At 34.7% G+C, this 22509-nt stretch overlaps 1 protein-coding gene across 12 annotated transcripts in view; it reads right to left on the bottom strand.

The window, feature by feature from the left end:
- The window catches only part of cdc42bpaa (CDC42 binding protein kinase alpha (DMPK-like) a), a 171518-nt gene that overhangs the window by 31703 nt on the left and 117306 nt on the right, over nt 1–22509 (bottom strand). For 7 of the 12 annotated variants that reach the window (XM_073928165.1, XM_073928167.1, XM_073928157.1 and 4 more), the window contains 13 exons: nt 20156–20261; nt 19493–19641; nt 17474–17565; nt 16949–17025; nt 16628–16666; nt 13392–13511; nt 12719–12796; nt 11497–11602; nt 11270–11406; nt 7041–7180; nt 6877–6958; nt 4111–4330; nt 1906–1968 (listed from right to left, as the gene is read on the bottom strand). In XM_073928165.1, the coding sequence (XP_073784266.1) occupies nt 1906–1968; nt 4111–4330; nt 6877–6958; nt 7041–7180; nt 11270–11406; nt 11497–11602; nt 12719–12796; nt 13392–13511; nt 16628–16666; nt 16949–17025; nt 17474–17565; nt 19493–19641; nt 20156–20261 (1409 nt within the window). The remainder of the gene's footprint in view (nt 1–1905; nt 1969–4110; nt 4331–6876; nt 6959–7040; nt 7181–11269; nt 11407–11496; nt 11603–12718; nt 12797–13391; nt 13512–16627; nt 16667–16948; nt 17026–17473; nt 17566–19492; nt 19642–20155; nt 20262–22509) is intronic. The other 5 variants (XM_073928166.1, XM_073928168.1, XM_073928159.1 and 2 more) reach the window with 1 other exon arrangement.

Below are 22509 nucleotides of genomic sequence, written 5' to 3'. Positions count from 1 at the left end.
AAGCACTTTCAAACACCCTCCAGATGCATTTTCAAACTATTCCGGCATTTTACAAGAGTGGCAAATTATATATTTACATATATACTAAATCAGGGCCGGTTTTTACCAAAAAGCAAGGTAAGCGGCCGATTAGGGCCCCTAGGAAATCTGGGGCCCACAATAAATACCTAGAAGTTTCTACAAATTGTATACAGTGTCATTTTCTATCATATTTTGTATGATGAGGGTCTAACAAATTTAATTTTACCCTAATTATTATATCCATGCAAATGTCATAGATCAGTCCAGCAGTCAAATCAGATGAAAATTTAGTTTTAAAAACCAAATAGTGTATTGATCATTTTTTGTTGTAAATTTATTTTAAGTAAACAAATCTTTTAAGAGCGATTGTGTTAAGATAAAAATGTAGAAAGCGAGACTGAGTGATATAAGAAAAAGTAAATAAATAAATAAATACAAATACGAAGGGTGCACATTACTATAGGACTGCGGGGTCCCGTGGCTGGAATTGCTTAGGGCCCCCAAATCAGAATATGTACTTTATAAGTCCCAATAAACAGGCAATATCTTAGTAATAATAGTATTATAGTAAATAACAGTAAGGTAATACGCATAATAATTCTCTTATTAGCAAGAGTTGGTGCCTATAGTAAAGTGGTACATGTAAATAACAACAGCAACTTCAATCAAGATTTAAATTATACAGTGAATAAAAAGTGAAGGAGATTTGATAACTTGATTTAATCTCTGTATATCACGTCATTCATTTGAATAGGTTCAACTGTTTTATTTCCAACTTTATTTTAATGTGTGCCATGTATTCTATCATTAATAATTACCCTTTACCCCAATATTCCTGTTTCAATATATCTGATATTCCCAATATAACCATTTTATTTACAATTAAACTTCTCTAAATGAACAGATTTAGGAGTTTGGGGTATTTTTAAGGTTATATTTATTATTTATTTAGGATTTGACAGGAAATGAAGTGGAAGAGAGAGTGGCCCAATCCCAATTCTACAAAATCCCCTTACCCCTACCCCTCGTTTTTCGTGTTCACTTAAAGGAGTAGGGGTGTCCCAATTCTCTTTAGTTAAATTCTCTTTAATGAGCTTTTTACAGTGTCTGCTATAATGTTAATGTTGTTTTTGTGTGCTTACATAGATGAATATGGCCACTGTGTAAATGCACAGTACTGTTATGATCTTATTGCCACATTAGATCATAATGATAACATAATAATTGTCTTCAGTGTTTTCTTGAAGATAAATAACACAACTGGAATCACCAAAACAGTTGTGATGGTCTGATCTCATATGAAGCAGGAGATCGCGATGACATGATGAAGTGTTCAGGTGTTGTAGTGCTGTCCCATTTCTTAGGGGTACATTTTGAAGCCCTTCCCCTTCACACTCGGTTTCAAGGGCCAAGGGGAAGGAAAAAATAGAATTGGTATTGGGCCTAAATCCACCCCTGCACACACTGTAATGCTACAGATAGCATAGTATAGTGTAGTGTCTTAAGGGATCATTTTAATGGCATGTTTGCCCCAACATTGAATTACTGTCATTTACTCTATTAAATGCAATATACTAAGATTTTACATTTGTTAAAACAGTCAGATCATACTAATACGAGTTGCTAATTTTATGCAAAGCAATTATATTTAATTTAAATTGTTCATTATGATTACCTACTTAGTCAGAAATTAGTATGAAAGCAACACAACTACATTTTCAAGCACTTTCCGAACCTTGAGAACACTAGATTAACATACAAGTATGTTCACAGATTTCCAGCAATCATAAGAACTCTGGTATTAGCAAAAAATAATGTATTGAGACATTATAAATGCAATAGATAAATACAGTAAACACAGATTAAGCTTTTAATAAAACTTACCATCTTTGGTAACATGAATAACGTATAACCCCTCCTCGTTTCCCAGAGCAATCCTCTCATGATCTGCGGATAAACATGAGTGAAGTTAATATAAGCAGAAAGCAGAGTTTGATAAAGCTGAGCTGGATTGAGCTAAATTAGTGGAAACTAGTGCAAGTTCTTCTATTGTTATTTTATTAAAGAGGATTTTTTTTGTGCTTCTTTGAAGTACATGAATATAATATTCATTCATTCATTTTCTCTTGGCTTAGCCCCTTATTTATTAGGGATCGCCACAGTGGAATGCACCGCCAACTATTCCAGCGTATGTTTTACGCAGCGGATGCCATAACCCACTACTGGGAAACCAGAGTGAATGTTTATGTGTGTTTATATATATATATATATATATATATATATATATATATATATATATATATATATATATATATATATATATATATAAGGAATGCCACAATTCTCAATATAATATTGAAGCATTCGGTACGATATCCACGGTTTATTACGTGCTTGTGAATTGCGTTGTTTCCGGTTGTACGTTTAGATAATTTATGTGCATTTTATTTCTCTCCGAATTGACTGTTTGTGTGTGCCTGTAAGTCTACGAGGTAAGATGAGGAAACTCCTTGCCACGAGTATATATTCAATCCCTATGCTCTAAAGTTAGGGGGCGCTGAACCATCATTCTACACTTTAACATGGCGAGCGGCGAAGTCAGGCAACAGTATGAGAAAACGCCGGTGTCTTTCAAATCCAAGATGTGGGGACATTTTGGTTACATGTATAGCCTACTCAAACGGAAACACTTCCAACATGACTAGACATCTGCAGCGCTATCACCTAGCAGTATCACTGTCTGAAGGCAGGATAGCAGGGAAAGTAATACAGTCCTCCAAAAAACAACAATTCCTTGCTGAATCCTTTCAGCAAACATACCTAACTGGTTCAGAAAGACGCATAAAATAACAAAGGCTGCTGAAGTACTGAAGTTCAGATATGTTTATCTGAAACGGTCAATTTATGTTTACAAAATTCACGTGATAAATTTTCAAAATGTAGGAATGTTTGTGTTCCCCAGTTTGTACATGGGCTACCAGCAGCTGTGAGATTTCAGTGTTATTGTTTTATACATTAAACTAGGAACTAGTGTACATTTCTTGGCTTTTAAGTAAAATGAGTATTGCAGTAAATAATTTTAATTGTTTTCTCCTTAGCCTCTTACTGTTCCTATTGCCTAAGCATATAAGAAAACACTTGTGTATCAAGCCATCAGAACCGAACTGAAAACCGAACTGACTGTATTGTTGCATCCCTAATATATATACAAGGGCATCTGCTGCGTATAAAATGTGCTGGATAAGTTTGCTGTTCATTTCGCTGTAGCGACCCCGGATTAATAAAGCGACTAAGCCGACAAGAAAATTAATGAATGAATGAATATATATATATATACAATCACAATATTATGAAAACATATACAGTTGAAGTCAGAATTATTAGCCCCCTTCAATTTTTTTTCTTAGTTTTTAAATATTTTCCAAATGATGTTTAACAGAGCACGGAAATTTTCACAGTATGTCTGATAATATTTTTTCTTCTTGAGAAAGTCTTATTTGTTTTATTTCGGCTAGAATAAAAGCAGTTTTGAATTTTTTATGAACCATTTTAGGGACAAAATTATTAGCCCCTTTAAGCTATATTTTTTCTCAATAATCTACAGAACAAACCACTGTTATACAATAACTTGCCTAATTACCCTAACCTGCCTAGTTAACTTAATTAATCTAGTTAAGCCTTTAAATGTCACTTTAAGCTGTATAGAAGTGTCTTGAAAAATATCTAGTCAAATATTATTTACAGTCATCATGGTAAAGATAAAATCAATCAGTTATTAGAAATGAGTTACTAAAACTATTATGTTTAGAAATGCGTTGAAGAAATCTGCTCTCCGTTAAACAGAAGTTGGGGAAAAAATAAACAAGCGGTTCTAATAATTTAGGGGGGCTAATAATTCTGACTTCAACTGTATGTATAGCCAGACCACTAACAAAAACTAAAACAAAGATCCAACAAAATGCCATTAAGACACTTATTTATATGGCGAGGTTCTCTGATCTTATATGAGATCTTTTATATAGGCAGATTTTGGTGATATTTACATAAAAACTTTATGATTAGGACATTAGGAGAAGTGTTGGACTCTACCTATAATAGCAGCAGACTGTGTGGTTTTGATGAGAGGCAGTGCGCAGTCATATGCTTCTTTAGGGACGTAAACAAAGCGTTCTTTCAGTTTGCTTTTCTTCAAGAGCCGGTGCAGCTCCTTCAAAAGGCCGACCCACTTTGTTCTTTCCTGATCGCTGTCGGCCAGGATCAAAATGGAGCATTTTTTATTGCTGGAGGCGCAGAGCTGTGATGCTGTCACCTGCAGGAGAACAAAAGCAGAGCAGTTTCAAAGTCCATCACAAGTTTGACTCGATTATTCTTAACTTACAACACAAAAGCTAATGGGAAAAAGGGATAGTTCACCAAAAGCTGAAAATTTGCTCCGTCGAGTGGTACCAAACTATTTCTTTCTAGTGTCTGTTTAACACTTAAAAAAGATATATTGAAGAAAGCTGGAAACATGAAACCATTGACTTTGTGGTGCCTGGATGGTTGAATGACATTAATTATAAGAAACACTATTCTGATAATGATATATTTATATATATATATATTTATATATATATATATATATATATATATATATATATATATATATATATATATATATATATATATATATATATATATCAGAATAGTGTTTCTTACAATTAATGTTATTATATATATATATATATTAGGGGTGTAACGGTTCACAAAAATCACAGTTCGGTTCGATACGACATAGTGGTGTCACAGTTCAGTACGTTTTCGATACAGCAAAAAAAGAAAAAAGCCACAGGATTACTCTGATTTTATTTTTTATTGTATTAAAACTAGCATTATAAAAGTATTATCCTGTTTTTTTTTTCTTTAAACAGTGATAGAGCTAACTTCTGGGGTTTCTGCTTAGCAGCAAAAAAAAAAAAAAAAAACCTTGTTTATACTCAAAAAGCTTCTATAAAAAATAAATACAATATTGTAGTTAAACAAATAGAAAATAAAAGAACAATTTCGTTTTTAAATGGAACTTCAATCTATTTTTAAGTATTTTTTTATTTTCAGAAAGATGAGTGTCCACCTTTTCCTCAGACAGCACAGACCTGCCTGATTTAACTGTCAATTGCCATTTTAGTGGATCTGAAAGCAAGAATTATCTGACTGATATGGGCTTATGAAAGAATAATGTAACGGGGCTCTATTTCTATCTACTCTCATTTAACATTTTCTTGAAACCCGAAATTTCCACTACTGATTAAGGTCTAACAGGGCTCGAAATTAACCTTTTTTTTTTGGTAGCACCGGTGCTCCTAACTTCAAAAATGTAGGCGCACCAGACAAAATTTTGTCGCACTCATCAAAAATGATGAGCACCATTACTACATGTTTTATATTAACAGATACTATTATATATTAACACTCTAATCACAACTAACAAATAAACAAAAATCTGCATGCGCTCACCAGCCGTGCACACACTGATTAACGTGAATGAGTTAACAATAATCACTGTGCTGCTCTCACGGTTCTATCTGATATTGCACAGATGATATTATAACATATTATTTTCATACGTCATCTTCATAACAGTAATGGTCATTTCGTGAGCCGCAATATCAGTTTCATCTCAGTGAATGCATGCGATGGTGCACGCGTTATCATTTACACGACTGACAGCATCGTGATGATTAAATGAAGGATTAAATAACGCTAGAACATCTCATGCCTAAAATGTGTAGATGAGAAAACACTGTTACCTGAAAACTCCATCCCACCGACTTTACGGTGAATGCTTTAGTCATAGCGGACTTTAACCACTGAAAGTCTTTTATCCACTCTTCGAATAGTGTAAATACTGGATTGACATTCAGCACATGATCACTAATCAGATGTGTCATTAGTTTTAACTCTAGCTGGTTTCTAAAACTAAATCTGCCAGTGTTGTTTTCATTCTCTCGTATCCAGACCTTTACATTTTCGCGGCTGGAGCTCCCTGTCATCGAAACTGAGTGATTGACAGCTGATATGAACCAATGGATTTGCTTTCTGTTCTAACGCATTGGGCCAAAAAGAAGAGCTTGAAGGCGGGGCAAGCATTGCGGGCTTTTTTGTATCCCTTAATATTTTGTACCCTTATTTATATATATATATATATATTTTTATCGAAAAATTGTACGCAAATTTCTGGGGATCACTACCACTTTGTTCGAAAAAAAAGAATGCACAAAAAAATCGTGGAAAAACTAGGGGGTCTGTTAAATAGACTTCTGTATATTGTCTTAAGCTCCTTATTCTCATCGTGGAATAAGGTAAAGGATCTTGTATTTATTTTATTCATCTTTTTCACTGGATTCATTGTATGAATAAAAGTTTATTTTTAATAATCTTCTTCCTGGAGTGGACAGTTGCTTCTTCGGCAGAACCCATCAAGAAAACTTGTGGTAAGGTATGAATCAAATTATTCCTTGGAAGACACTACTGTACAAAAGCTCTAAACAAAACTCTTACTGAGAAATATGGTGAAGAGAGGATCCTGGTCATTTATTTAATTAGGGTATTAAATGAAGACATCCAGCATAACTTCCATAGTAGAAATAATAAATACTATGGAAGTCAATGGTTACAGGTTTTCAGATTTCTTCAGAAAACTTCTTCTGATTTCTTCAGATTTTATAAGTCTTCCTTTGTGTTCAACAGCAGAAAGTCAAACAGGTTTAGAACAAGTAAAGGGTGAAAACATAATGATATAATTTCCAATTTTAGGTGACATATGCCTTTGATATGAATCTATAAGTAAAAAATGTAGTATGCTCATGTTCAACTCACTCTGAAGATACAGGGAATATCCTTCCTGTTTGCATGAATGACATCTGACGCCAAAACAGGGCTAACAGAAAATTCCTCATCCCTGAAACCAAACGGATAGAAAGGCTTAGATGTCGCTAACAGTAAAGACAGGCTGAGATGAGTGTTTTGAAGGCCTCACTGACCTCATGTCAATGACCTGGTTCACCACGACACCAGGCTGAGCAGCTTTGCCTTCCGGGAGATCATATAAGAAGAGTTTGAAGTCACAGACCACAGCAATGGCCCTCTGCCATCCCTTTTTCACGCCTAAAGGTTTGGGCACCTGAAAGATAACAGTTGGACATTCAGAATTACAATTTGTTATTAGCTTGTTTGGAGGAGTTTTATTTTATTTTGATTTGGCAATATTTCCTTGTGCGATAGACAACTTGTTAAATGTTAGAATTAAAATTATTATTAAAAGGGATTTTTATGTACTTCTTTACACAAATCACATTATATTATGTTATAAATGATAATATTATATTATATTACATTATATTATATCATATTATATTATACATTATTATTATAATATATTATATTACATCATATTATATTATACATTATTCTATTCTATTCTATTCTATTCTATTCTATTCTATTCTATTCTATTATATTATATTCTATTATATTATATTATACAGGGGCGTTGCTAGAAGCTCTACTAGGGCAGTACCCCCCACACTTCCCCCCTCAAAAGCACACCCCACTTTCCAAAAATATATATTTTAAATATTTATTATAAATAAATATAAAAATATTTGTTTATTTTCAATAAATATAACAGTTGATTTATATTTATAATAAATAAATAAAATAAAATAAAATAAAAATAATAATAATAATAATTATTATTATTACTATTATTATTATTATACAAATATTATTCCAAATAAATAACAAAAATCAATCTGGAAAACAATATAAAGACACAACTGGACTGATATGCTAAGATCACTTACAAAATCTTTTGCATGAATATTAAAGACAACTCTATAAAATACAAAACAACATGTTTTATAGAATTATCTGTTGTTATAGACCCGACTCATGGCTCAGAATTAAAGGTGCAATAGGTGATTGTTTTCAAAAACAGTTTTTGTTGTGCACTTCACATTCCATTAGTAATGATTAAAGTTAAGGACCTAAACGTAGTTATTTGTATTTTTATATTCTGGATAAGGTATAAAACTAAAACATGTTTATCCAATTACATATTATGGGACCGATAAATAACTCCATTACGACAGGCATCTCAAACTGTCTGTCAACAAATTTAAATTAGCATTTCGGCACAGCCTCTTTAAGCAGAAGATACATCACTCGCGCATTCTCGCGAAGTACGGATCAGAAGGTGACAGAGACATCATCCCCGAACTCTGCATCAACCTGAGCTTCTTTCTAAAAGACCAGCGAGGCCTTGCATGCATGAAAAGAAAGATTGTTTCTGAAAGAGCTTCGGCCAAAAATGCAGAACCAAAACTTTTCCAAACCCTGAATCAATATCGTATTACTTTTGCATGCTGGAGGGTAATGATATTATGCAGTTCAAAAAATCGATCTGAAGGATAACACAACGGCTGAAGTATTACTTTTAGAGAGGTATGCTATAAAACTATTTTAGCCATGTAGATTGTGTTGTTGTTTATGAATGGGTTTATTTGCACAGTAGTGTTGTTCAGCCACTGAAACCGTCCGGCAAATGATTGGCTATTTTCAAGTTCATGGAGAACCTTTTACAGCATCGATAATATAGTCGGTTAAATAGACCTGAGATACGTTTAGTTGTTCAAGTGAAAAAGAAGCTGAAAATAAGCGATGTAGGAAGATCAGCGAGCACAACTGAAAATTAAAAGTCACTTATTGTCTTGGCAACGCAAGAGTAAGTGTAATATTTCTGTTTTTAGGATATTTCTGTTTTTAGCACTGCTTTATTATGATCAAATTTTTATTTAGTTTAATAACAACACATAAGTAAATGTGCTTTTCTGCCTAACCAGCTTTACTGAGGTGAAGTTTGATTTATATTCACACATTCGTTCAACTTTGAACAGTGACAGCCTGTGACAGTTTTGGGCAGATGTAATCCTGCACCCGTTGGCCTATCCACAACTACGCTTGATAAAGTGCGTGTCTTCATAGAGTTTTCTAACTGGTGAATGACATGATCTGGTGTTATATCTAATCAGTGCACGTTCACACACCGGGAGCGTGTGTGAAGCACGCAGGAATGTTTTTCCGGGCACATGCGTCAGTTTGCATTCACCAGCATTGTTTCGACTGCACATAAAGATTAACAAACTTGCGCGTGCAAAAGACGCCAAATGTGAAAGGCTGCAAACGTCTTTATTCTGAGATTACCACTCTAAATGAATACACCTGCATAAAGTAAATATTGGGGCACTTCAAATGTTGTTTCCTCGTGCCGCCCCCAGCAATATGCCGCCCTAGGTAATCACCCATATTGCCCATGCCTAAGTCTGCCCCTGATATTAAATTAAATTATATTATAGAATTTTAGAAATACTACATTCGGTAGAATATTTTTTTTTTCTAAAGCCTAGTTCACACTACAGGATTTTAAACATCAGCAGATCGCTGTGCTGTTCACACTACATGACTTGACTTTGTGTCTTTTAATCTCTGTGGTGTTCACACGACGCAACATTCCGTGAACGATCCCCAAGAGGGGGGTCACACACTACATGATCTGACAACAACTCATTCCCCATCAGCTCATTCAAGCTACCAAACCACAGCCAATGAAAATTTGAGGGAGGAGTCGTCAGAAAAAGCTGAACACTATTGGCAGCTTGTGTGCTGATGACATCACTGACAGCGTTTCAAGCTTTGGAGAAAGCATTTAAAAACATCGTCAGATCAGCTGATTTATGAGCGGAATAATCACTCATCTGCAAGGTTCGAGTGGATAGATACACAGAGAGTTTTTAATTTTTGTAATTTTATAACTCTTTGAAATAAAACTAACATATTTATAACACCCTGCCGTTTTCTAACTATCAGTGTATTTCTTTCTGACATTGTTATTTTTATTATTACAAAACAGTAAAGAACTGGGCATTTCTGCCTTAAATTACCATATTGGTCAATATGACAGCATGCATGTCTGATACTTTTCGCTGTGACTTTAAATGTGTGTGCATTTTCTTGCCTAGCAACTTCCTGCTAACATAAACAAAACTTTCTGATGGCAAAAACATCAATTTACTTCAGATATCTTTCAAAACAGCATATTCTGTGCTGTTAAATAGCTCCTGTTTGAAAGTGAAAATGAAAGCCAAGACCTTTAAGTGTTTTAGTATCTTAAATACATATTTATAGGCTGTATTACCAAAGAAATATTATATTTTTAGGGGTAATGGTGTCATTAAATATGATGCCAAACATTCAAAGCTTAATTTTAATATCTCAATAATAGCTTTGAATGTAAATATGTTGTGACAGTATGGCGTTCTATATGAGAACGGTCAGAATGAGCAGTATGGTAATTCTAATAGTTACAGAATTCTAGTTCCACTGTTAATATAGCCTCCTCTCATGTCTGTTAACGCAGAATGAAGCGAGTGCACCGATGAACCATTCTGACCAATCACAGATGTTTCTGCTGAGCTCCTGAACACACAGGCATTCAGCTCATGCTGATATGCTCTCTCAGTGGCTGCAGCTCGTCACTACATCTGACCACATGTGGGGTTGAGTCGGCCGACTGCTCTGGAATATTGAGCATGCTGAATGTTGGATTTCCGTCTGCGAGGTGTCGGCGACGCGTCAGCGAGCCTCGTTGATGCGTTGTTCAGTAGTTCACACATAAAGAGCGGTGAGCGCCGAGCACCCGCAGATTTCTTCCCGATCACAGCCCGATCTGTCGGCGAGCTCGTTAACTTCCAAATCGGGCTCAAATCAGGCTTAAAATCCTCTAGTGTGAACTAGGCATAAGTAAACATTTCTAATAACAGAGATTCTGAAGTAAATTAAATTAAATGCATTTCAGAAAACCATTCCTACGTGCTTCACACACGCTTCCGATGTGAATCCCGGCTGTTTACATGCATTTGATGACAGTGTTTGTTGTGTCTTGTACTTTTGAAGCAGATCAATTTAATTAAATCAAATCAAATTAAATTAAATTGAAAAACATTACATTGAAATGTTGGAATATTACATTTAGTGACAGGCTATTTTATTTTTGAATTCCTGAACTAGTAATTTTAAGAAAGCTTTCATTTAATTCCTACTATTTAAACAATATAGCTACAAAACCATTAATGACACGCTATAATGACTAATTGTGCTAATAGTTCATTTTGATCACAAATTGTTCATGGTAATTTAAACTGAAGTGTCTAACCTTTACGTGGCCCTCATATGCTGTGCCGATGCCCTTCTGAGGGTCGATGCCGAGCGGTCCTTTGGTTTGATCTGGTGGGATCGGGCACACAGCGGGAGCTTTATCCGCACACGTCACATGACAGGAGAAGTTACAGACTGCAAGAGGAGAAAAAGGTGAATGCCAATCTAAATACTAGTTACCATTTTTACAACGCCATCAGTTTCAGCGTAAATGACCTGTCTCACCTTCACACGTGCAGCCCTGACGGATGATCCCCACCATCAGAGACGTACACTGGTTACATTTAGTAGGTGTGTTGAAGGTTTTCACCACAAACTGATGGGCTTTTGGCTAAAAAGAGCAATTCAGAATACTAGTAAATACATGAAATCATGCAGAATTATTAGCCCCCCTTTTATGTGTTTTCCCCAATTTCTATTTAACAGAGAGCAGTTTTTTCAACATATAATAGTTTTAATAACTCATCTCTAATAACTGATTTATTTTATTGATTTTATTACTAGTATTCAGCTTAAAGTGACATTTAAAGGCTTAACTAGGCTAATTAGGCAAGTTAGTGTTATTAGCAAGTCATTGTATAATAATGGTTTGTTCTGTTGACTATCCAAAATTATATTTCTTAACAGGGCTAATAATATTGACCTTGAAATGGTTAAAAAAAAGAGGAAACAATTTTTACTCTAGCCAAAATAATAGCAAACAAGATCTCTTTTTCCAGAATAAAAAAAAAAATTTACAGAAAACATACATCGTCTCGGTCGCGCATCACTCCTATACTCCAACAGCTTCACTGGCTGCCCGTCAAGTCTCGTATTAATTTTAAGACATTGATTTTAACATATAAAGCGGTTCATGGTTCTGCTCCAGGTTACATTTGTGACCTGATATCCATTTCCTCTGCCTCTCGCTGTCTACGCTCTGCCTTGAGTCTTACGCTGTTTCAGCCTCGCTGCAAACTCAGCACCATGGGAGGCAGGGTGTTCTCTTTCTGTGCTCCCAAACTATGGAATGCTCTTCATACTAACATTAGGAATGCCGATCATTGGACGCTTTTAAAAAGCTACTTAAAACTCATCTTTTTAGGTCTGTTTTTAATTTGTGATATATTTTATTCGTACTGTGTTTTAATTGTATTTTTTATTGTTTACTGTGCTTTGTTGTTTTTACTTTCTTCTAAGGGTTTTAGAAAAGCGTGTTATAAATAAAATGTATTATTATTATTATTAAAACATTGTGAAAAATTACTTGCTCTGTTAAACTTCATTTGGGAAATATTTGGGGGAAAAATTAACAGGAGGGCGAATAATTCTGACTTCAACTGTACAAATTAATGTTATATATTGAGATGGTTGGTTCCATGACGTCAATTAACATTCAAAGAACCATTTTTTACCAAAAATAACAATTAAAAGAATAGAAAGAAAATTAATGAGTTAAAAAAAGTACTTTAGGTATGCTGTGAGCGGAGCTGCTGTATCCTGATCGTACAGGAGTTTGTGCACCTCGCTGTGGCTGATCTACCTGCTGGAAAAACAGACAAAACTATTAGTGACAACATTGCTCGTCTATGAATTGCATTTCTTGATTTAAGAATTTTAGATATTGAAAAAGGTCCCTAAATTGTATATGTGAAGTTTCAGCTCAAAATATCCCACAAACAATGTTTTATAACTCTTCGAAATTGCCCCAGTTAGGCTTTTGCTTTGTAGGCTAATTGTGAAATTTTGGTGACTGTCCCTTTAAATTCAAATGAGATTGTGGTTTGCTTGTTTGTATTTTTTCAAAGGGGCGGAGCTTCAAATGCCTGTGTCAGTATAGTGGCAGATTCAAAAACAAGATTAACGTTGTATGCTAATGAGGGAGAGGTCACTAATGACCGAGGCTTTCCACCTCTGATGACCGATACAAAGGGAGAATGTCAACCAAAGGGTGATTATAAAAAATACAATAAATACATTTTTACCATTAGAGGCTGGTTATATTCACAGACTGTTGCCACACAACTGTATCCAAACCCCTTATAAAAGCAATTTTTGCAAAATAGGTCCCCTTTTAAATTAAATCCAAAATGGCGATAAAGTTTAACTGCTGATTGAAGGAAACAGAATTGTGAAGTCACCTCATGAGACTCCACGTCGCTAGTGGTAGAGGGCGAGCGAGAGTGGGACGTCGCCTGGGATCTTCCATCTTCCTCCCGTGACGGTGTGTTGGAGAGGCTGAAGTTATCAATGGAATCAATCTAATGAGAAGATTAAATACAGAAAATGTTTCTAGCTGTACCATTAGCAGCCAATGGAAAACATATCTGCTAGAAACAAAAGACATGCCTGTGAAATGTCAAGCAGCAGGTAGGGCTGGGTGGTATGAAGGTAAATATCATTACAGCGGAATGAAATGTGTACCGTAAAACAATTTTTTATTCCATGTATACTGCGAAATTTAAATAAGTGGGCATGGCCAAAACACTATTGCTTTATATTTTAAACATAAAGTGATCACGTAATTCAGTGGTCCCCAACCCCCGGGGCGGGGGTTTTTGGGTCAATTAGTACTGAGACGCATTAGAAATCATTGATTATTTTCGTTTTATTTATTATCTGAAGTTACAATCTTTTATTTTAAAAAATCTTTCATTTCAAAAAATTACCGTATTCTCTCGGTTACATCTTGGTCACTTGAGCGCCACAAACTAGCAAAATGAGTAAGAAACAGATGTATTTGGAAAGTTTCTTTGAGTAGGGGAAAAGTAAGCTTTACGATGCTGAGCCAGCATTGCGATCCATCATTTATATTGATATATAACTTATCGTTTGCATGTCATCTTAATAGCAATAATGGTCTTTTCATGAGCTGTGTTAAATTTTACATATAGCTGCTTTTTGCACGCCTGACAGCATCGTAAGGATTAAATTAAGGATTATACAGCACCTCTCGCACTTAAAATGTGTAGATTCAGTGGCAAACACTGTTACCTGCAAACGCCGTCCCACAGACTTTACAGTCAATAGTCATTTTCATAGCAGACTTAACATAACACTGGAAGTCTTTTATCAACTCTTTGAAAAGTGTAAATGGAGGATTAACATTCAGCACAAGATTACTAATAAGATATGCCATTATTAGTAACTTTAGGTAAATCTGTCAATGTTATTTTCATTCTCTCATCTTCAGCGCTTCACATTTTCAAGGTTGCAGCTACTGTCATCTGAAGGCAGAAGGCTTTGACTAAGTGATTGACAGCTGATATTAACCAATCATTCGTGTTCAGTTAGAGCAGAGGGCCAAGAAGAAGAGCACAAAGGCAGGGCAAGCATTGTAGGCTTTTTATTTCAGCAAGTTCACATAACAACTGTTTTAATCTGTTCCTGAGTGCTGCGTTTGGCGTTTTTAGGTGCAAAGATGCATTCTGCATAAATGTCTCTTAAATCCGCGCACACGGTGAGGATTTTGCAGCGAAAAGAATGAAAATGAATGCACCACAGTGAACTCCAACCGAACTCTTGTCTCCTCCACCAGCTATGGGAAAAGCCATTAGAACGACACAGATCACTGCCTATTCATGCCAGAGTCCCACTGAAAAAAAGTGTTTGACAGGTGGTCATTTGTGTGTAACTTTATTTATTTATGGTTTGGTTATGGGTAAAGCAAAGACCATGTGGGTCAGGTAGTGAAAACGGTAGGCAACAATTAATTAATTCGTCATTGTTACATATTGAGTAACATTATTTTTGACAATGCTAGTGTGTATTGTTCCTGTGTGTTGTTTCCTCCATTATCTGTCTCTTTCTCTCTCTCCACATGAGCGCAGATCAGGTGCAGCTGTGAGAGGGGCGGCGCCAGCTATAAAGGCACGGCGTTGACGCTCCTCATCAAGTTCTCTTCCTGTTTCCCCTCAATATTGTGTGTCTGAGCAGTTCGCTCTGAGTTCTGTATGTGGCAGTGATCGTACTGTCTGAAACCTTTTTCCAAAGTAATCTGGTGAGATACTCTGTTAAATACGGTAATAGGACGGTAACCTGCATTAGCGGTGGCTGATTGTTTAATGCCTTTCTAAAACCCTGTTTCAAAGTCATCTGATGAGATACTCTGTTAAATACGGCATTAGGACGGTATCATGTGTTAGCTGTGGCTAATGTTTACCTTAATGCTGAATGATCAAAGGGAAGGCCCTTTTCTTTTGTCCAGTTTTCTCCTGTTTTGTGGTTAGTTATGGAGGATAGAATTGTATGCTTTATTTATGGAACTTTATTTTTGGTAAAGGTAAGAAGTTTAATATTAGGTAGCGTAGCTTGTTTTGTTTGTTGTTTTGGCCTTTTTGTTTCATGATTCTGATATTGATCTTTTTGTTTAATTAATCTGTTACCCCTTTTGACAACTTGGACTGTGTGTGTGTGCTTGGGGAACAGGAACGGGGACTCCAGGTGAACTCTTTTAATAGTGGTCATCCTTAATCTTATGTGCGTAGCGGGGTGCATCCGCTACGTAACAGTCATAAATTATTTAATATTAAATAACCACCCCCACCCCCCACCCCCTGCCTACGACGACGATGACATCATCCATCGCGATGTTTCACATTAGACATCATACGATGCCAAAATGGTCAACATCGCCCAACCCTACCAGAGATGAGCCCCTGGTCTAAAAAGTAAGAAATCGCTTAAGAAACCGGTTCTCAAATAACTTATATTTAGTCATTATTTGGGTAGCACAAATATTGTGAATGCCTTAAGCAGAATTCAAATGAGCCAGTGAGATTCATCTAGATTTTTAAAAAATGTATCTATGCCCGCCTATAATATATATATATATATATATATATATATATATATATATATATATATATATATTGTTACCGTAGAATAAACTTTCTCATACCGTGAAAAAATTTTGGTCATACCGTCCAGCCCTACCAACAGGCCCTTTAGAAACACATCATGCACATTAGCAGTATACCGCCAAGAATAAAACATTTCCAAAGACCCAAACACCATGTAAGTGACACCTGACTGAAATGAGACCCAAGAGTGCAGCAAAAATAATCAAAAAAGAAGCACAGATGAACACAAATGCCACGTGTCTGTTTCACAATGGTTTTAGAAACAGTAAATAAAAGCAAAATGTGTTAGACTGCAGTCACCAGAACAAAATGTTACAGATGTATTAGCGTCAAAAAGCAATTCTCTGCAGACAAAATTGACCCTCGAACTTGATAAGAGTATTGCACTTGAAAGACCCTTTGGGATGTGTTTATATGTCACTTATGCCATGCAGTAATAGACCACACATGCATGAAAGTCACACAATTGAGGTAAAGATGAACCACAGCACCAGAACACAACAAAATGAGCTTACACGTCTGCCTTTACCAGCCGGCCCACTGGCAGTGGAGCGCTTCATCACAGACAAAAAAAACACAGATAAAGAAATAAAAGAGAGCAAATAATACATGAACACAGAGAAAAGGATTCAAAATCTCAAGTCTCTAAAGCCCTGAAGTTATAATGGAGGATGTGTTATTTAAAACACGCTTTAAAGCTATTTAAAGAAAATAGAGGAAGCAGAACCATCAATAATGTCTGAACAACAAATTAAACTCAAACAGAAGGAATTCATATAAAATCGAGGATCACTTCTGCTGCCAATTGTTCTTAAAGTCATTTTTTAAATACTTACATCAAACTGATCCAGAGCTGAGGTTGGAGCATTGAGGAATGCCAGGAAGGAATTCTGGGAGTCTTGGTGCTTGACACCTGGAAAAAAAACATTATATGAAACGCACGTCACATATGACCATACATAACATCTACATAACATTCATTCATTTTCCTTCGGCTTAGTCCTTTATTTATCACGGGTCACCACAGCGGTATGAACCGCCAACTATTCTGGCATATGTTTTATGCAGCAGATGCCCTTGCAGCCGCAACCCTTTACTGGAAAACACCCATGCACACTCATTCACACATGCACTCACACACTACGTCCAATTTAGATCATCCAATTCATCTTTAGAGCATGTGTTTGGACTGTGGGGGAAACTGGAGCACCCAGAACATGCAAACGCGACACGGAAAAACGGCAACTAGCTTAGCCAGGACTCGAACCAGCAACCTTCTTGCTGTGAAGAAACAGTGCTAACCACTGAGCCCTACATAATATTCTGTTATCATTACTGATTTCAAATGTTTGGGTTTTTACCTTTAGACATGCGCAGATTGTCCGTTTCTTGTTTCAGCCTCTGGATCTCTGCCTGCAGGTCCTGGTTTTGCTTTTCCGACTCCTCCAGTTTGCTGTGTAGAAGAAATTCAAACACAATATGATGACAAAACCTGATTAATGTAACAAAATATGGGTGAAACAAAGGTATTGAAACTTTTCAATAATTTGAAATACGAGTGTAACTGATTCTAAAAGAAATCCAATGTTTTTTTTTTTTTCGTTTGTATTTTTATTTAGAAACGAAGATGTACTCAAAAATGAATGCAAAACTAATGCAAACATGCATGAATGGGAAAAGATCATTCTATACAATATTATGAGGCTGGTTTCTTTTGAACTGTCAGCGATAAAAACAGTAACAAAAAGTACAATGAATGAGTATATATATATATATATATATATATATTTATATGTATACTTTAATGATTATGTTCATTAAGTTCATGATTTTATTCATAAGCTTTAAAATATATACAAAATTAAATTTAGCATTGTAAATAGATTTATACATCATCTGAAATTCTGATGGTTCAAAAAAAATCTAAACCTTGAAAAAAATAACCTTAAAGGTTGTCAAAATTGAGCTCTTAGCAACACATTACTAATGAAAGATTCAGTTTTAATAAATTTATAAAATGTCTTTATTGAACAATCTTAAGTTTTAAAGTTTACTAATGGAAGTACTGAACTACTATAAAGTAATGTGTATTTATATAGCGCATTTATTGTCTCTCCACACCACCACCAGTGTGCAGCATCCACTTGGATGATGATGTGAAGGCAGCCACAGGACAACAGCGGCAGTGCGCTCATCACACACCAGCTATAGGTGGAGCGGAGAGACAGTGTGTAATGTATTTAATACTCTATATAAAAGGCTTTTTTGGTTATGGCAGCTTAAAAACGCCTCTCATATGGAAAATAAAGTGACATGCATTGCTCAGGTGTGAGTTTTTCACAGACTGTAAAACAAAGTGTTCAACAGAGTTTAAAAATCTTGATGGTTCTGTGGGTCTCGTCTATCAAATCTGATCTTTAATTCATATTTTATATTGGATTTAAGTCAGGTGATTGGCTGGGCCATTCTACAGCTTGATTTTCTTTCTCTGAAAGCATTTGAGAGTTTCCTTGGCTGTGTTTTGGATCATTGTCTTGCTGAAATGTCCACCCTGGTTTCATCTTCATCATCCTGCTAATGTAGATGTTGGACTGAAGCAGATAATATTTATTTACAATGAGGAAGGGCAGAGGGTTGCTGAAGAACTACTGAGAGATTTCAGCTGCTGTCTGGGCTTTCACTGCCTTTCTACACCTCCCTTTCTTCATGTGTTCAATACTTTTTCCCTGTGTCATTTCATTTTATTGCTCATAACTTCATTTTCAAACTAATTAGTTTTATTTTTTATTTTTTGCAAATATGGTTGTATTTGGTTGTTACCAATATCCAGTGTAAATTTCAGTCAACAGCACCTTTAAAAATATGTTTTCTGAGAAAACGATAATGTGTTCAATACTTATTTCCCCCCGCTGTATAGCACAAAATAAATATATTGCTCCTATCGACTTTATACTTCAGTGTAGAAGTGCGCTCGTTTTTGCGATTGTTTTAGAACTTCTGATTCTGTGTCGCCATGGGAGAAATGACTAGGATGCCTATACAGACAAAGTACAATAATATAAGAAGAAAATATCAGTTTGCAACATCTAGCAGCAAAACGAGCTGTTTTTAAAGTCTAAAAATGAATGGAAGTGAATGAGACTGGAATTCAAAATAATTCAAATGGCTGCGTCCGCTAATACGCGGAGAATAAGGCGAATATTTTGTGCATAAGCAGATTATATTTTCTGCATAAATTTAGGCCTTTCAAATCAAACCCATATCTGCTGACCACCATTTGGGATTTTCCGCAACTGATTCTGGAACATTAAGTAGATAATTGGTATCTAATTTTCAGATCTACCAACTCTTGTACTTTAAAGAAGAGCTGTGTGTTTTACCACTCAGTAGCCATATGGGATGCCTTGACTTTGTTGAGCTCATCCTGGATGGTTTGTTTGGCTTTAATCTCAGCATCCAGTGCAGACTGCAGTTCCAGACGGGCAGACATATCCAGTTTGGCCAGACGTCTCACCTTCCATGGCATGTCCTGGAAAACCAGAAGAAAAGTTTAAACGTGCTGTGTCACATTGTACAATGAGATATGTTGACATAAACGCCATTGAAAGTCTGAATAGATTGCTTTTGATATTATTAAAGTGATAGTAGAGAAACATAAACAAAAATTACATCATTTAGTTTATCTCATGTCAGTTTTAAACCTTTATGAGTTTCCTTATTCTATTGAACACAAAAAGAAGACAAGTTTGAAGAAGTTGCTAACACCTATTGACTTCCATAGTAGGTAAAAAAAAAAAACGTTGGTGCCAGGTACCAACATTCTTTAAAATATCTCCTCTTGTGTTCACCAGACCAAAGACTAGCTTCAATCAAACAGGTTTTAAACAAGTAAATGATGAGTTAATTATGACTTTTCGTTTTGGGGTGAACTTTCCCTTTAAACTGCATTTTTCGCTCATCTATTATATATATATATATATATATATATATATATATATATATATATATATATATATATATATATATATATATATATTACGTACAGTGGCACGTGCACCCAAACTGGCATTCTTCAGGCCTTCCAGTTCCTCTGTCATCTTAGTGGCCAAAGCCTGCAGATATCCTCGAGCATCTTTCTCATCACTGACCCTAAAAGAGAAACACAGATGCTCAGAATTGTACTTACTAGACATCACCACTAGATGGCACTGTATATACACAAATGAGTTTTGTGCAAAAAAGTGCATTTACATAATAACAGTGATTTGCCCTACTTTTAGAGACATATATTCAGTCCATTACAGGATTACCAGCCATTATAGGAAATTCGGCCAATGCACACTAATCTAAAGTTCCAGAAGCTCCTCCAAGACATTAGTTTGAAGCAGCAGACTGAACAACTATTGAAGGCCTACTTATCTGTTTAAAAGCTGAATAAAATACACAAGTCAAGCTTAAAGGATTTATAATGCCTTCCCTCCTAACTCTTGAGATCATTCATACACCTGTGCACTTAAATCTCTCAGGTTTCAAGATCTGCTAGCATTCTGCTAATTGAACTGATGCATTAAGGTGATGGCATTAATTTTTAATATAAAAGCTCCTACAAGAGGTCAGGTCGACAAATTGTGTACATATCGATTGTGTATGTTTAAAATGCCTCTACTTTGGAGAATAAAACGCCTGACAAATAGTTAAATCTACAAGGAAAAACTACTTGGCAATGATTTATTTTTGTATTAAAAACGCCTCTAAATCATTAGATGGATTTATAGGGACTGATTTCATTTATTCACCTCATTGTAGTTTTTTTTTCACTTTGACTTTTGCATATTGAAGGTTTTAATTGTATTAAGTTGTGACTGCAATGTCTAAGTTGGGGACTAGTTTGTTTGGGTTTGTTAACAGGTTAAAAAGTTTGATTCTGTACAGAGACGCTGTATTTTATTGTGTATTTTGCTTTAGAATCAATAAAACTGTTAATCACTAAAACTTCTCTAAGCTCAGGTCGACAAGGGGTGTACATATCAATTGTGTATGTTTGAAATGTCTCTACTTATGAGGATAAAACGCCTTACAAATAGTTAAATGTACAAGGAAAAACTACTTTGTATATCAAATTGAGGTGATACCATTCATTTCTTTATTTTAAGATTCTTCTAAGAGTTCAGGTGGACAAGGTATGTACATATCGACTGTGTGTGTTTGAAATGGATTTACTTTTGAGAATAAAATACATGACAAATAGTTAAAACTACAAGAAAAAACTTAGCAATGGTTTGTTTTGTTTTAAAAACCCTCTAAGACAATTAAATGGTTATAAGAACTGATTTTATTTATTTAAGTTTTTTTTTTTTGCTCTCACTTTGACTTTTGTATATTGAAGCTTTTAATAGTATTAAATTATAGCCAGGTTGTGAATGCAATACATTAGTTGGGATATATATATGTATATATATATATATATATGTATATATATATATATATATGTATATATATATATATATATATATATATATATATATATATATATATATATATATATATATATATATATATATATATATATATATATAATTTAAACATTTTCAGTATTTTGTGATTTATGTTTATTATTACAAGTAGAATTGTTTATGTATGCTTTTTAATTGTATTGTGGGACCTTTACTCCAACAACTTTAGATGTTGAAAAGTTTGCAAAAGTGACTTTTATTGACTTTAATAGTTTGAAGTGATTTATTTTCCTGTTTGGTGTTGTAAATTACAATACAAAACCTAGTAATAAACTGCTAGTATTGTTTAAGTCATTTTACATTCTCCATTTATTATTACTATTATTATTATTATTATTATTATACAATATATTGTTTTAATACTGATACTTTAGTATTATAATCACTTTGCTAAACTGCACAGTTAAATTTTCATCATCAAAAGTCAACAAAGTAGAGATCAATAAACATTCCATAATGCAATTCATAACTGTAAATAAACCAAAAAAAATTAGAAAATACATAACCTGTTAATTAGTGGATTTTTATCAGTGTACACTAACAATGGAACAGACAGAAGAGTCTTTGAAATCTTCTGATTTCAGACTTCACAATGTTTTCTCTAAATATAACCGTAGTTAAACCAAATCCATCTGTGACAGGACAGATGTACAGTTGAAGTCATAATTATTAGCCCTCCTGAATTATTAGCCCCCATTTTTCCCCCATTTCTGTTTAACGGAGAGATTTTTTTCAACAAAATTCTAAACATAATAGTTGTAATAACTCATTTCTAATTAAGTGATTTATTTTATCTTTGCCATGATGACAGTAAATAATATTTGACTAGATATTTTTCAAAACACTAGTTATCAGCTTAAAGTGACATTTAAAGGCTTAACTAG

The sequence above is a fragment of the Danio rerio genome, chromosome 17 (assembly GCF_049306965.1).
Source record: "Danio rerio strain Tuebingen ecotype United States chromosome 17, GRCz12tu, whole genome shotgun sequence".
NCBI lineage: Eukaryota > Metazoa > Chordata > Actinopteri > Cypriniformes > Danionidae > Danio > Danio rerio.
This window is presented reverse-complemented; position numbering and strand designations above follow the sequence as displayed.